This window comes from Ranitomeya imitator, chromosome 1 (genome assembly GCF_032444005.1).
Source record: "Ranitomeya imitator isolate aRanImi1 chromosome 1, aRanImi1.pri, whole genome shotgun sequence".
NCBI classification, from domain to species: Eukaryota; Metazoa; Chordata; class Amphibia; order Anura; family Dendrobatidae; genus Ranitomeya; species Ranitomeya imitator.
The window spans coordinates 969,426,651-969,441,409 of record NC_091282.1 but is presented as its reverse complement, the minus strand read 5'-3'; the positions used below and the strand labels follow the sequence as shown (position 1 = coordinate 969,441,409).

Below are 14,759 nucleotides of genomic sequence, written 5' to 3'. Positions count from 1 at the left end.
CTAGTCTCTTGGCCTTGTTTGTATGTTGAAGGTTTACTTTTGGGACACAATTCTTTTATGAAGACAACTTCAGACGCAACTTCTCAGAACAGTACATTTATTTAACTGGGTCCCACTGGTTGCTGCCAGCTCTTAGTTGATGGCTTTGCCGGACTTTTGAAGGGAAGTAAGAATGATGTGTCTTTGATCTGCTGCACTAAGTTTCCTTGGCTGAGCACTGCGTCTATGGCCTTCAACTTTGCCCATTTCTTGGAGCTTCTTGAAAAAAGCTTGAACGTCACATTTTGAAATATTTGCCTGGGGTATACCTTACTGATGCAGTACAAGTACTACCTTGTGTCTTGTTCATGTGGTCAGGTCAGTCTTGCCACAGTGTATAACCTGTGACGTGAAACTGTCTTCCACAGCCTTACCTTTTGTCTGTTCCTCACCCAATTTTAAGCCTCTTACACAGCTATTCCTGTTTCAATCTATAAATGAATACGATGAACATTATCACCTTTCTGGTGTATTTACGCATTCACCTGTCTATAATCTTACAAAATCTCTGACTTTGTGCAAGTGTACCTATAAGAATTGATGCTGTTTTGAAGGCAAAGGGTGGACACACCAAACAAATATTGATTTGATTCAGATTCCTCTTTTGTTAATTGAAATAAATAAACTATTAACACTTCCACTTTTGAAAGCTTTCTTACTTTGCAGTATTTTTCCATTCTTGCCTAAAACTTTTGCACTTTAATATATATGCTTATTCTACACATTTGTGAATATGATCCATAAATTAACTGGTATTTATAAGTTTGTTCAAAATCAAACATATGCATCTTAATGGGAACCTGTCATGTCCCCAAAATTGTGGTTAATTTGTAGGTTAATAGTGCTTTGAAACGCCCCACTGAAAGCCTGTCTGTCATCTGGCTTTCAGTCAGAGGCGCAGCTTCAGTCAGTGCTCAGTCCATGGGCTATAAGCGCGTCCCAGCACAGCTGTCTGGTGACTGAAGCCATGCCAGCAAACCTCTGTGACTGAAAGCCCAAGGTTGCCAGGAGGGATAAAGTTAATTTCCTCCCGGTAGCCCGGCATTCAGTGCAGTGGTCACACAGCTTTAGGGCTCTTTCATGTGTCCTGATATTTCCAGTACTTGAAAAACCAGTACCGGGGATACACGTGTGTGTGTGTTTTCTACGTGTTTCTGTGTGCCGCATCAATATCTCACGTACCGGAGCCTGAAAAAAGCCGGCATGGTTTGCACTGTTCTCAGGTGCTGGGTGCTGAAGACAGCTCACATCATTGTCCTCTGCTCTCCCTGCAATCAGAGCAAGCAGGGGACAATGTTGATAGTTGTAGTCAGCCCCTGCGGTCTACATTGAGTGTAAAGTTAAGAATACAAAAAAAAATCACATTATACTCGCTTTAACACCTAAAGAGCAGGGGACCAGCTGTCTTCAGCACCCGGCGTCGGGGATCTGCATGAACAGTGCTGCTGATTCCCAGGCGCCAATACGTGTCACACTGATGACACACGGATGTGGAACGTTTTGAGGCCTGTGCGGCTGCTAAAAAAATGGACATGTCGGCGTATTTTGCCCACTGACACGCAGTCCGTGGAAACACACTGACATGTGCGGAGACCCATTCATTTGAATGGGTCTACATGTGGAAGTGTCTCTGGTACATGTGAAAACTGTCACCACACTTACTGGACAAACTGATGTGTGGAAGAGCCCTTAGAAAGCTATTAATCTGCAGATTAACCCTATATCAGCAGGATAATAGCTTTTTGGGACATGATGGGTTCCCTTTAAGTCAGGATCACTAACCTTATCTTGCAGAATGTTTTTCAGTTTTTTTTTTTTGTTTTTTGTTTTTTTGTGCTACCTGTACTTTGTCTAGTAATAATAATAATGTGGATATCATTCATAATATTTTCCAGGAAAACAAACCTTTTGCAAAGACAATTTATAAATAAAAGTTTGTTTTAATGTAAAACCTGTTTCTTGTATGTTTTGTTTCTCTTTTTATTAGGGTTATCATCAGATGCAAACCTATTAACCCCTAACACGGAGAGTAGCTGTGATCTTACAACCAGAACAAAGTCGACAAGTGGAAATGATGATAGCACATCCCTTGACCTTGAGTGGGAGGATGAGGAAGGTAAGAGATTGGTCTGAAGGCCAAGAACAATTTGAGCAGATAATTTCCGCATTACATCCTACATATGAGCAGATGTCACGCCGACAATCGGACAATCCTTTAATTCACAGCACCGTAATGCCATACTTACTTGTTAGGGCCTGTCCATTTCTCGAATTCTCTGTTGGTGCCTGTTTATCTAATAACTAAATTCAAAATCTCATTGGAATTTAGCTAGACCATGACAAACACACAGTTTAAGTTTTGAGACATTGCTTCTTCACACTGTAAATATTGGCACAATATAAGATAATTGATCTACATTGCATGCCGTCTCAACTTTTTTTTTACTGGATTAATTTGTGGATGATGTCTTTTTATATTTTACTAGATGGTGGCCCGATTCTAACTCATCGGGTATTCTAGAATATGTATGCGTAGTGTATAGCACAGCCCACGCAGTACATTGCGCAGCCCACGTAGTATATTGCGCAGCCCACGTAGTATATTGCGCAGCCCACGTTGTATATTGCGCAGGCCACGTTGTATATTGCGCAGCCCACGTTGTATATTGCGCAGCCCACGTTGTATATTGCGCAGCCCACGTATATTGCGCAGCCCACGTATATTGCGCAGCCCACGTTGTATATTGCGCAGCCCACGTTGTATATTGCTCAGCCCACGTTGTATATTGCGCAGCCCACGTTGTAGATTGCGCAGCCCACGTAGTACATTGCCCAGCCCACGTAGTATATTGCGCAGCCCACGTAGTATATTGCGCAGCCCACGTTGTATATAGCGCAGCCCACGTTGTATATAGCGCAGCCCACGTTGTATATTGCGCAGCCCACGTAGTATATTGCGCAGCCCACGTAGTATATTGCGCAGCCCAAGTTGTATATAGCGCAGCCCATGTTGTATATTGCGCAGCCCACGTTGTATATTGCGCAGAGCCCACGTAGTATATTGCGCAGCCCATGTAGTATATTGCGCAACCCACGTAGTATATTGCGCAGCCCACGTAGTATATTGCGCAGCCCACGTAGTATATTGCGCAGCCCACGTAGTATATTGCGCAGCCCACGTTGTACATTGCCCAGCCCACGTTGTACATTGCCCAGCCCACGTTGTACATTGCCCAGCCCACGTTGTACATTGCCCAGCCCACGTTGTACATTGCCCAGCCCACGTTGTACATTGCCCAGCCCACGTTGTACATTGCCCAGCCCACGTTGTATATTGCCCAGCCCATGTAGTATATTGCCCAGTCCATGTAGTGCAGTGCTCCCCAACTTCGGTCCTCAAGAGCCACCAACATGTTTTCAGGATTTCCTTAGTATTGCACAGGTGATGGAATTCTTGCCTTTCCAGGTGATGCAATTATCACCTGAGCAATACTAAGGAAATCCTGAAAACATGCCCTGTTGGTGGCTCTTGAGGACCGGAGTTGGGGAACACTGATCTAGTATATTGCCAAGCCCACGTAGTATATTGCACAGCCCACGCAGTCTATAGCAATGTGGGCACCATATCCCTGTAAAAAAAAATAAAAAATTGTTAATTACTCACCCTCTGTTGGCCCCCCGGATCGAAGTGGTTACCGACGCTCCTCGTGCGCTCCGGTCTGAAGAGTGCATTGCGGTCTCGCGAGATGATGATGTAGCGGTCTCGCGAGACCGCACGTCATCATCTCGCGAGACCGCAATGCATGGAACGGTCACCGGGGCATAGCGAGGAGCGTCGGTAACCTCTTCGATCCGGGGGGCCACCGGAGGGTGAGTATATAACTTTTTTTTTTTTATTATTATTTTTAACATTAGATCTTTTTACTATTCATGCTGCATAGGCAGCATGAATAGTAAAAAGTTGGTCACACAGGGTTAATAGCAGCGTTAACAGAGTGCGTTACACCGCGGTCAACGCTGCCATTAACCCTGTGTAAGCGCTGACCGGAGGGGAATATGCGAGTGCCGGGCACTGACTGCGGGGAGGAAGGAGCAGCCATTTTCTTCCGGACTGTGGCCGTCGCTGATTGGTCACAGCAGCCATGACAGGCAGCTGGCGCGACAAATCAGCGACTTGGATTCCATGACAGACAGAGGCCTCGACCAATGAATATCCGTGACAGACAGAAGGACAGACAGACGGAAGTGACCCCTAGACAATTATATAGTAGATTACTTCTGGTATTTTCCTCAGTCAGGAGGGCCTGAATGCTTTCCTTAATCAAGTTGATATTGCAGGTTATGGGTAATAGATTCTGTAATAGGACGCTGATCCAGGGAACTAGTTTGATTTTTGTATGTGGAGTCAGGAAGGAATTTTTCTTGTAATATTGGGAATTTGCATCTGCTTTATGGTGTTTTTGTGTTTCTCTGGATCAATGTTAGGTCGATTGTACCCAGTAGACTTATGTCTATTGTCTACAGTACCTTAAAAACTATGAAACTGCGTATATTGAAGCATTACATATCCAGCAGGCTGATGATCCTTCTCTGTTAGAATTTGTCCAACATCTAAGTGAGCCCTACCTGACCTGTCTTTCTCACGGATAGAACTCGTACCTATTATAGTCTATGGAGCTGTCCACATGTCTGTGTATTTCTGCACCAAAAAAAGCAAACTTTCCAAGTCAGAGATCAAACTCCTCAATGCAGGTCTATGAATCATTACAAAAAAATCAGACAGCACCCAGATGCAATCGTAGTGCTGTATATTTTTAATTGACTGAGAAATCTGTCAGTGTTTTTATTTTTTTCTGCATACAAAATAAATTGCTGACTTCTGAATGAGGCTTTAGCTGGAGGAATCTATTGACAATAATATGATCAAAAACTGTCCCCCCTGCTGGGACCCCTAATGATCATCTATAATACATGGGAAAGCTGGCTGAAAGTTTCCAGTTTTGCACATTGAATATTAAACATTAGACAGTGCTTAATACAGTGGGCAATCTGCATGATGTAGGACTGAATAGGTCCTCCAGACAGAGAGAGGAACGCTGTGTAGCTAATTTCCAGTAGTAAGGGACACTCCTACCTTAACTCCAAATTGCCTAATAGGCTACATAAAAAGAATTTTTGTAAGCTGGCAAATTTAATGGTTAAATCTAATGACCCTGTAAATAAGATTACATTTTATCTTTTCCATTTACCTAGGAATAAACAGGATGGTTCCAATGAGAGAACGGTCGAAAACAGAAGAGGACATCCTCCGAGCAGCTTTAAAATCCAGCGGCAAGAAGCCTGGAAGCCACACCGCCTCTGCGTCCGATGATTCAAATGGACTTGAGTGGGAGAATGATTTTGTGAGCGCGGAGATGGACGACAATGGTAACTCAGAATACGCAGGGTTTGTTAACCCCGTGACTGAACTTTCTGGCAGCCAACAGGACAGATAGAAATGGCTGAGCACCAAGGAATGTTGTAATTATCATATAAAAGAAAGCTTTCTCCTCTTCATCATGAGTTACATGAATGTACAGATTTTTGAGAGCCTTTTTTATTCAATAAAGTGCAATTTACCTTTGTTTTCTGCAGACACTTCTTAGTGATAGACAAAAAGGAGGTAAGTAGTTTGGCGTTTCCACACTTCAGTTGTGATATGCACTATTTGAGAACGTCATACTTTGGCAGTAGTTTTGCACTTTGTCTCTTAGAGCCATCGATTTATTGGATTATTGATTATTTTTTTTAACTTGTGCCCTATTCACATCTGGGTTAGAGCTGCCGAAGAGTCAGCTCAAAATGATGGATAAAATAATGAAGAAAACTACGTTATTTCATCCCGTAACAGACGGACCCTAAACTGTTGTGTGTCACGTGTGGGCTCTGTCACTGCCGTTTTTGTACTTCGGTCCTGATCAGATCTAACGCAGATATGAATGAAGGCTTATATGGGTTTTGTTTGCAGAGCTCTATAAATGTACACGTGGTTGCTTTTGTGATGAGCTAAACGTGGATCTTCGCAATGGTTGTAGATTATGAAGTGATCGGAGCTCGCCTTATCTCTCGTACATTCCACTGTAGGACACTTGAGGACTTGGTGATGTCTGTATAGTAGTCCTGTTGTGACACAAGTGAGCACAGTCAGTATTTCTTGGCTCTAGCAGAACACTTAATACCACATGCATGATGTGATTTCACAACAGATTGTTTATCTTGCATCAATAAAACTGCAAAACTAATAGCTTTACACCACCCAAAGAGGTTATGTACACCTGCATACCCAATTTATTGTCTCCATAAATCAAACACGAAAAATGAAGTAACTTTTCAATAGGTTCTAGTTAAATATTTCCAATAATTTTATTTAATTGTACACTGACTACTAACAACCAAAACCGACAGAAAACAAATTCTTTGTAGTGTATTCTTGCAGTCTTTAAAGGTTTTCTCCCAAGAACAAAGTCAATTTTAATCAATAGATCCTGGAATAAAAATAAGTTCCACAATTGGATGTGTTGAAATAAAATGTTCCTGTGCTGAGGTAATCTTATAAATGTTCCCCTGCTGTGTGCTGTGTAATGGCTGTGTCTGACCATGAAGGGACATGGTCTGACCATACCACATCTCCTGGGCAGGGGAAGAAGGAAAAGAGAGAGTACAGACAGGACAAAATGGGATCACAGCTGATTCTTTCTGTGAGGGAAAACCATATCCATGTCTGTTTTTAAACTGTGTTTCTGAGGAAATACCTCATGGGAAATGGCTTCCAGTATTCACAGGCAGGAAAATGTTTAACCTCACTGAAAAAAAATCAGCTGTGATCACATGCTGAAATGTTTGTTTAGTCTTTTGGGTCCTCCCCTGCCCAGGAGATGTGTTGAGGTACCGTCACACTGACCAACTCCACAACGATATCGCTAGCGATCCATTACGTTGCAGCGTCCTGGATAGCGATATCGTTGTGTTTGACATGCAGCAGCGATCTGGATCTTGCTGTGCCATCGTTGGTCGGAGCAGAAAGTCCAGAACTTTATTTCGGCGCTGGATCTCCCGCAGACATCGCTGAATCGGTGTGTGTGACGCCGATCCAGCGATGTCTTCACTGGTAACCAGGGTAAACATCGGGTTACTAAGCGCAGGGCCGCGCTTAGTAACCCGATGTTTACCTGGTTACCAGTGTAAATGTAAAAAAAAAAAAACACTACATTCCGGTGTCTGTGGCGTCACCCCCATCCCCCCCCCTTCCCCCCGGCGTTCTGCTTCCCTGCACTCCTCCTGCATCCTGTGTCAGCGCCGGCCAGCCGTAAAGCAGTTACAGCGGTGACGTCACTGCTCTGCTTTTACGGCCAGCACTTACACAGTGCAGGGAAGCAGAAAGCTAGGGGATGCGACAGGAATGTAAGTATGCACTGTTTGTTTTTTTTACATTTACACTGGTAACCAGGGTAAACATCGGGTTACTAAGCGCGGCCCTGCGCTTAGTAACCCGATGTTTACCCTGGTTACCCGGGGACTTCGGGATCGTTGGTTGCTGGAGAGCTGTCTGTGTGACAGCTCTCCAGCGACGCTGCAGCGTCGCTAAATGTGACGGTACCTTTATGATCAGACCATGTCCCTGCAGGATCAGACACAAGTACACAGCAGGGGAACATTTATAAGATTATCTCAGCACTGGGACTTTTCTTTTTTTTTTTTTTTTAATACATCCAATTTTTCAACTTATTTTTATTTCAAGATCTACTTGTACTTGTGTACATTTGGTAGAGTAGCTACATGTAGACAGATCGATGGGAGTCTGACTGCAAGGTTAAGCTTCCCAGAGATTATTTCTACAGCTCCTTTGTGTCTCAACTGAAACGAACAACAAACATAGTAAGCTCTTTATAAATCCACTATTGTGAATTTAATGTACTTTCATATGCATTGAAAGAGTGAAAACAAAAAAGGTTGTAAACATTCGACATAAACTTTTAAAGAGGCTCTGTCAGAAGGTTTATGCTTCCAATTCTGAGGGCAGCATAAATTAGTGACCAAGACTCTGATAACAACAATGTATCATTTACTGGGCTGCCTGGTATAGTTTTCATAAAATTTGTGTTTTCTCTGCTGTAGATCTAGCAGTTCTCTGATTGCTGAGCTCTGTATAACCCCGCCCACGTCACTGATTGACAGTTTTGTGTATACTGTGCATTGGCAGGAAACTGACATTGGTGAGGGAGCAGAAAATGTTTGCTTGTATATATACATCTTAATCAGGCACTTAGATATTTCATGCATTGAAGGGATTGTCCACACCTGCAGTAATTTTTGGCAAGTCCTGCAGGTACATGCCAACTAGACTTTGAGACAGTTCTCTCAGTAGAAGAATGAGAGAAGCAAAGAGGACTCTAGTAGGCACGTGACCGCAACTATGCAAAAATCATACTTGCTGTCACATGATGTTCAATGGAATCAGAATGTGGAGCAGAATACTAACTGTGAGCATATTACACACACCTCAGATCTGGCAAACTGTATGACTGTTAATATGATATTCTTTCTGTATGAAATCTATAGACAGAAATTGTTGTTATAGGCCACGTACGTTGCCACTAAGATCAGTTGTGACCTGCATCAAAAAGCACAGTAAATGAATGTTCTTTACAATGTCATTTGCTATTCAGTAAAGCTTGATAACTGCAACATCATGTGACATTTTATGAGTAACATTGGCACATTTCGTACTGACATTTTATTTTATTCCTTGGTCTTTTGGAAGCCTTGAATATTATTAGTGAGAATTATACATTTTTTATGACAAGTCAAATAATTCAGACTGATGATCTGGCACCTGACTCCATTAATACCTGAGTAATGGCCCTTTATTGTAAACTGAAGGAATAAATGTAATTACATTTTTTTTGTTACACTTGTATTATGGTTTCAATTCACAGATGTATCTGTTGTACTGCGTCTCCAAACAATGTCCAATGGACCCCTATTTTGTTGGGGCAGTCACTCAATTTTAAACTGTGGCTTTGAAGTCAGAAAAATGAAAAGAAGTTAGATTTTGAGCAAAGTCCCTTATATTACAGTAAACTGCGATATATATTCAACAGCCACACTTTAAATACAAGAGATCTGGAAATAAAATCCAGAATTTACTTGAATGGCTAAAAAAAAAAAGTATTGTGGTGGCTGGTGAAAAGTCAAATGTCTTCTAGAACGCCACTGAGAAGCTTGTATATTATGCTATAATTGAAAATAAAATGTTGGCCTGATTTAAATGTATTTGCTAAAAGTCCATGAATAAATGCACAAATGTAATATAGGCATGCTGACGAATAAATCTTTTTTTTTTTTTTTTTTTTTTTATCATGTTTGTGTTTTTCCTTTTCCACACTTTTCTATATGACATGTCATATTGCAGTGACTGTCTGTCATAATGAAGCTAGATTTGATTGGCTCACATTGGAAAGAAACACTTTGGTCCTTGTCAAATATGCATAAAAAACCATTTACATGTGCCATCTGAGTTGTTTATTTTCTTGTGATGTTCATCTGGATTGGCATTGATTTCAAGGAGGAACAGTTCAAGAGCAAAATTTAAGGCTCCAGTTACAATAACATCACCCATTGTTCCTGGAAGCCACCACATACAAGCGCTTCTCACAAAATTAGAATATTATCAAAAAGTTTACTTTATTTCAGTTCTTCAATACAAAAAGTGAAACTCCTATATTATATAGAGTCTTTACAAACAGAGTGATGTATTTCCAGTGTTTATTTCTGTTAATGTTGTTGATTATGGCTTACAGCCAACAAAAACCCAAAAGTCATTATTTCAGTAAATTAGAATACTTTATAACACCAGCTTGAAAAATTATTTTAAAATCCAAAATGTTGGCCTACTGAAATGTATGTTCAGTTAATGCACTCAATACTTGGTCGGGGCTCCTTTGGCATCAATTACTGCATCAATGCGGCGTGACATGGAGACGATCAGCCTGTGGCACTGCTGAGGTGTTTTGCAAACCCTGGATGCTTTGATCGCAGCATTCAGCTTGTGTGCATTGTAGGGTCTGGTGTCTCTTATCTTCCTCTTGACAATAAATCTATGGGGGTTAAGATCAGGCAAATTTGCTGGCCAATTAAGCACAGTGATACTGTTGTTTTCTCTAGTAGCCTTCCACGACAGCCACCAGGAGGTTGTCTCCATTCCCTAATGGGGGACAGGAAGCACAAGAGGTTAAAAACCCCTCCCACCTCCCATTAACCAGTGTCTTTCCTGTCCACCATCGGGCATGGAGAGGTTCCTGGTGCGCTGCTGCGGCGGCTCTAGCAGAGTACCTGTATTAATTTTCTTGCCGGGCACTTAAGGTCGGGCCCCCCGCGGCTTCCTCCTGCGCTGTGCCTCCCGTCTCCTCGGGATTCTGGGACCGCATTCCCCGGCCTCCTGCGTCCTCTTGCGGGGATAAAGCTGGTCGGGGTGCCCGCCGGAGGACTCCCTGAGCTCTCCGGCGTCTCCCCCTCCAGGCGCACGCTGTTCGGCGACCCGGAAGTCAGAAGACGCTCCACTTCCGGGTCGGCGCTCCTGTGCAGGAGCGATACAGACCAGAGCGATGGATCACCGAACGGCGTGCGAGGCACGCGGCATCCTTGCACGCCTGCCTGGGACTCCGGAGGGGGAGGGGCGGCTAATTGCCACGCGCTGGTGCAGCTTATTTTCTATATAAGCTGTGAAGACGTCTCAGGTAAGCTGCTGTAAGCATGGATGCGTCTTGCCCAGCGCTCCCCAAGCCCTTGTAAGTACGGCAGAGGGGGTCCCATTTAAAGGTACATTTTTTAATATACCTTTTCTTACACGGCTTCCTCTCTCATTTCAGGGAGTCAAGCCTGGCCCTAAAAACATTACCAAGCGCAAATGTGCCACCTGTAATGTAAAAATGCCTCCAGATTGGGAGAAAAAGTTATGCCAACCTTGCACGGATAAAATCGTCAGAGCGGAACACCCTTCTTTGATTGATGAAATTCGCTCCTTGGTTAGGCAGGAGGTTCAAACCTCTTTGGCCACACTCGCCCCACCTCCACCGCCACCACCATCCTCACCTGGTCCATCACTCCCCAAAAAGAGGAAAATCCAGGAGTATTCTGAGTCAGAGTCTGAGGGGTCTTATACGTCTTCCTCTGTCAAATGGGAAGATGCGTTACCCCGTAAATCTGCGGAAATTAGGAAATACCTTTTTTCCTCTGAATATATTGAGGAATTGGTATCTGCAGTGAGGAACACCATGGGGCTAAAAGAGGAATCAGTTCCTCAGTCTATACAAGACGAACTGTTTGGTATACATACTGAAAAACAACCCGGGTTCCCCGTCCATAAAAGCATAATTGATATGATTAATAATGAATGGGAATTGCCCGAGAAATGGCTAACAACGCCTCCAGACTTTAAGCATCGGTTTCCTCTTGATGAGGACCTAATAAAATGGGACATTCCAAAAATTGATGTCCAGGTGGCTAGAGTGGCTAAAAAGACGGCTCTGCCGTTCGAGGATTCCTCCCAATTAAAAGACCCCTTGGATAGGAAGATTGAGAGCCTTCTCAAAAAGTCCTGGGAAACGTCTACCTCAGCCCTCAGATTCAATATAGCATCCACCTGCGTGGCCCGCTCTCTCTTCCGTTGGATAGAAGAGTTAGAAAGCCACATCTCTCTGGGTACCCCAAGAGAGGAGGTACTGGACTCTTTGCCTATCTTACACAGAGCAACAGGTTTCCTTGCAGATGCCTCACTGGAATCTATCCGGGTGGCCGCCAGATCCTTGGTCCAGACAAATTCAGCCAGAAGAGCTCTCTGGTTGAAGATGTGGAGCGGAGACGTTACGTCAAAAATAAAACTGTTCTATTCCCTTTAAGGGTGACTACGTGTTTGGGCCCTCCTTAGATGACATCTTAGAGAAAGCCACAGACAGAAAGAAAACCCTTCCTGAACAGAGGCCTCCCAGGAAGCGTTTTTTTCGACCCTCCCAGCCCCAGCCCTCCCAGGGTAGAGGGAAAGGAAAATCCGGGAGGTGGAGTTATGCTAAGGGGAAGCCTAAAAACATCCTTATTCCCCAACAAACACAACAAGAAAAGCAATGACTCCGATCCGGTGGGGGGGAGGCTTTCGAACTTCGTTCACAGTTGGCAGAATATCTCCAACATCCCCTGGGTGGTGAGTGTTATCCAGCAGGGTCTACTGATAGAGTTCGATGCGCCTCCTCCCAGGATCTTAAGATTCACCTCCCTGTCATCTCGGGAGACTCAAAAGTTGATGATGGCCGGAATACAGGACTTGCTAAACTCAAGAGCTATTTCCGTGGTCCCGGTGAACGAGCAGGGGAAAGGACACTATTCCCGTATATTCATAATAAAAAAGCCTTCCGGGCAATCTCGGATTATAATAAATCTGAAAGCTCTCAACAAATACATAACCTACCGCAAGTTCAAGATGGAGTCAGTAAAAACAGCCATCCCTCTAATAGCTCCTCATTCACATATGGCAACAATAGACCTCAAGGATGCCTATTTCCATATTCCAATACATCCTTGCCACAGGAAATACCTGAGATTTGCGGTCCAATTCAACCAAAAAATCTTACATTTCCAATACAATGTTCTCCCCTTCGGGATCTCCTCAGCCCCAAGGGTGTTTTCCAGAGTCATGGCGGAAGCAGTAGCCCATATCAGGAGCCAAGACATCGCTATAGTCCCGTACTTAGATGACCTGTTAATAATTGGTCCTTCCGCCGAAGTTCTCAATCAGAGTTTCCAAAACTCTGAACATCTTACAGGGTTTGGGTTGGATTCCAAATCTAAAAAAGTCTCAGCTATCACCATCAAAGGTGAGGAAATTCCTCGGAGTCCTCCTGGATTCAGAAGGTCAAAAATCCTTCCTACCAGAGGAACATCGGATAAATCTAATTTCCAAGGTCTCACACTTCAGAAAACAACGTTCTCCGACCTTACGAGCTGCGATGTCTCTTCTGGGATCAATGACGGCCTGTATACAATCGGTCCAGTGGGCTCAGAGCCACTCCAGAGTTCTGCAGGCGCACATCTTAGGGAACTGGAATGGGAATCCAAATTCCCTAAACAGAAGAGTTTACACACCAGGGAAGGTAAAAGCTTCGTTAACCTGGTGGACGATCCAATCAAACCTACTGAAAGGAGTAGACTGGGTGCAAGATCCGCTGATTACGGTAACAACGGACGCCAGTCAAAAAGGTTGGGGAGCAGTGGTCTCGCAAATCCCATTCCAGGGTCGCTGGAATCAGAAAGAAAGCTCCAGTTCCTCCAACTCCAGAGAATTGTTGGCAGTGGAGAGGGCCCTTCTGGCAGCCAGCAGTCTCATTATAGGTCAACATGTCAGAATTTATTCGGACAATATGACGACTGTTGCGCATCTAAAACACCAGGGGAGTCCGAAGTTCAACCAACTAAGAGCAATATCAAACAGAATATTTTGCTGGGCAGAAAAACATCTCTCACTTTCAGCGATACACCTCAAGGGGTCGGTGAACGTTCAGGCAGATCGCCTAAGTCGTCACGACTTGCATCCAGGAGAATGGAGCCTGAAGGCGGACGTTTTCAGAATGTTGACAGACAGGTGCGGTCTTCTCGATATAGACCTTCTAGCGTCCAGCTAGAATGCACAGGTCGAGAACTACTTCTCCCTACACCCCAAGGACAGGCCTTCGCTCATACTTGGAGGTTCCATCTAGCATACGGGTTCCCTCCAATACCGTTACTTGCGAAGACCCTTCGGAAGATCCGGGACGATCAGGTCCAGACTATCTTAGTAGCTCCAGCATGGCCAAAGAGGAGCTGGTACCACCTCATCGAAGAACTGAAGGTGGACGGTCCAGTCTTTCTTCAAGTATCAGAAGACCTTCTCTGCCAGGGCCCCTTTTATCATCCGAAACCGCAGAAGTTTAAGCTGGCAGCCTGGCTATTGAAGCCCAGGTACTAAGAGCTAAGGGCCTTTCAGAGTCAGTAATCTCTACTCTACAGAAATCTAGGAAACCTATTACCAATGCCATATATGGAAAAATCTGGAAGAGATTCTCCTCGTGGTGTCATCCTCATGAACCTGACCCTTTTCATCCTAATATTTCACAAATATTAGATTTTTTACAAAAAGGATTAGAGTTGGGGCTGAAGCCAAGTACCTTAAAGGTTCAAGTGTCAGCTTTGAGTTCTGTCCTCGACCAAGACCTTGCAGGTCACCGTTGGATAAAAAGGTTTATGGTCTCAGCATCAAGACATTGTCCAAGAAGACAAATTTTCGTGCCATCTTGGGACTTAAACATAGTCCTAAAAGGTCTTACGGCTCCTCCATTTGAGCCATTATCATCTTGTTCCTCGTAACTTCTGTCCTACAAGACGGCCTTCTTGGTTGCAATTTCTACCGCAAGAAGAGTAGGGGAAATACAAGCCCTTTCAGTAAGAGAGCCTTATCTTACCATAAGAGATGATTCCATTGTGTTCCGTCCAGATCCTTGTTTCCTACCGAAAGTAGTGTCAGAATTTCATCGGTCACAGGATATAGTCCTCCCATCGTTCTGCCACAATCCTTCAAATCCGGAAGAACACAGATTCCATACTTTGGATGTACGACGTATAGTGTTATACTATTTAGAACATACTAAATCATTTAG

General features: G+C 43.8%; 1 protein-coding gene across 1 annotated transcript in view; it reads left to right on the top strand.

Annotated features, from left to right (window-relative positions):
- The window catches only part of AP1AR (adaptor related protein complex 1 associated regulatory protein), an 87,056-nt gene extending 77,626 nt beyond the window's left edge, over positions 1–9,430 (top strand). Inside the window, exons 9-10 of the mRNA XM_069743840.1 lie at positions 2,027–2,155; positions 5,293–9,430. Coding sequence (XP_069599941.1) covers positions 2,027–2,155; positions 5,293–5,534 — 371 coding nt within the window. The 3' untranslated portion in view covers positions 5,535–9,430. The remainder of the gene's footprint in view (positions 1–2,026; positions 2,156–5,292) is intronic.
- The last annotated feature ends 5,329 nt before the right edge of the window (positions 9,431–14,759 follow it).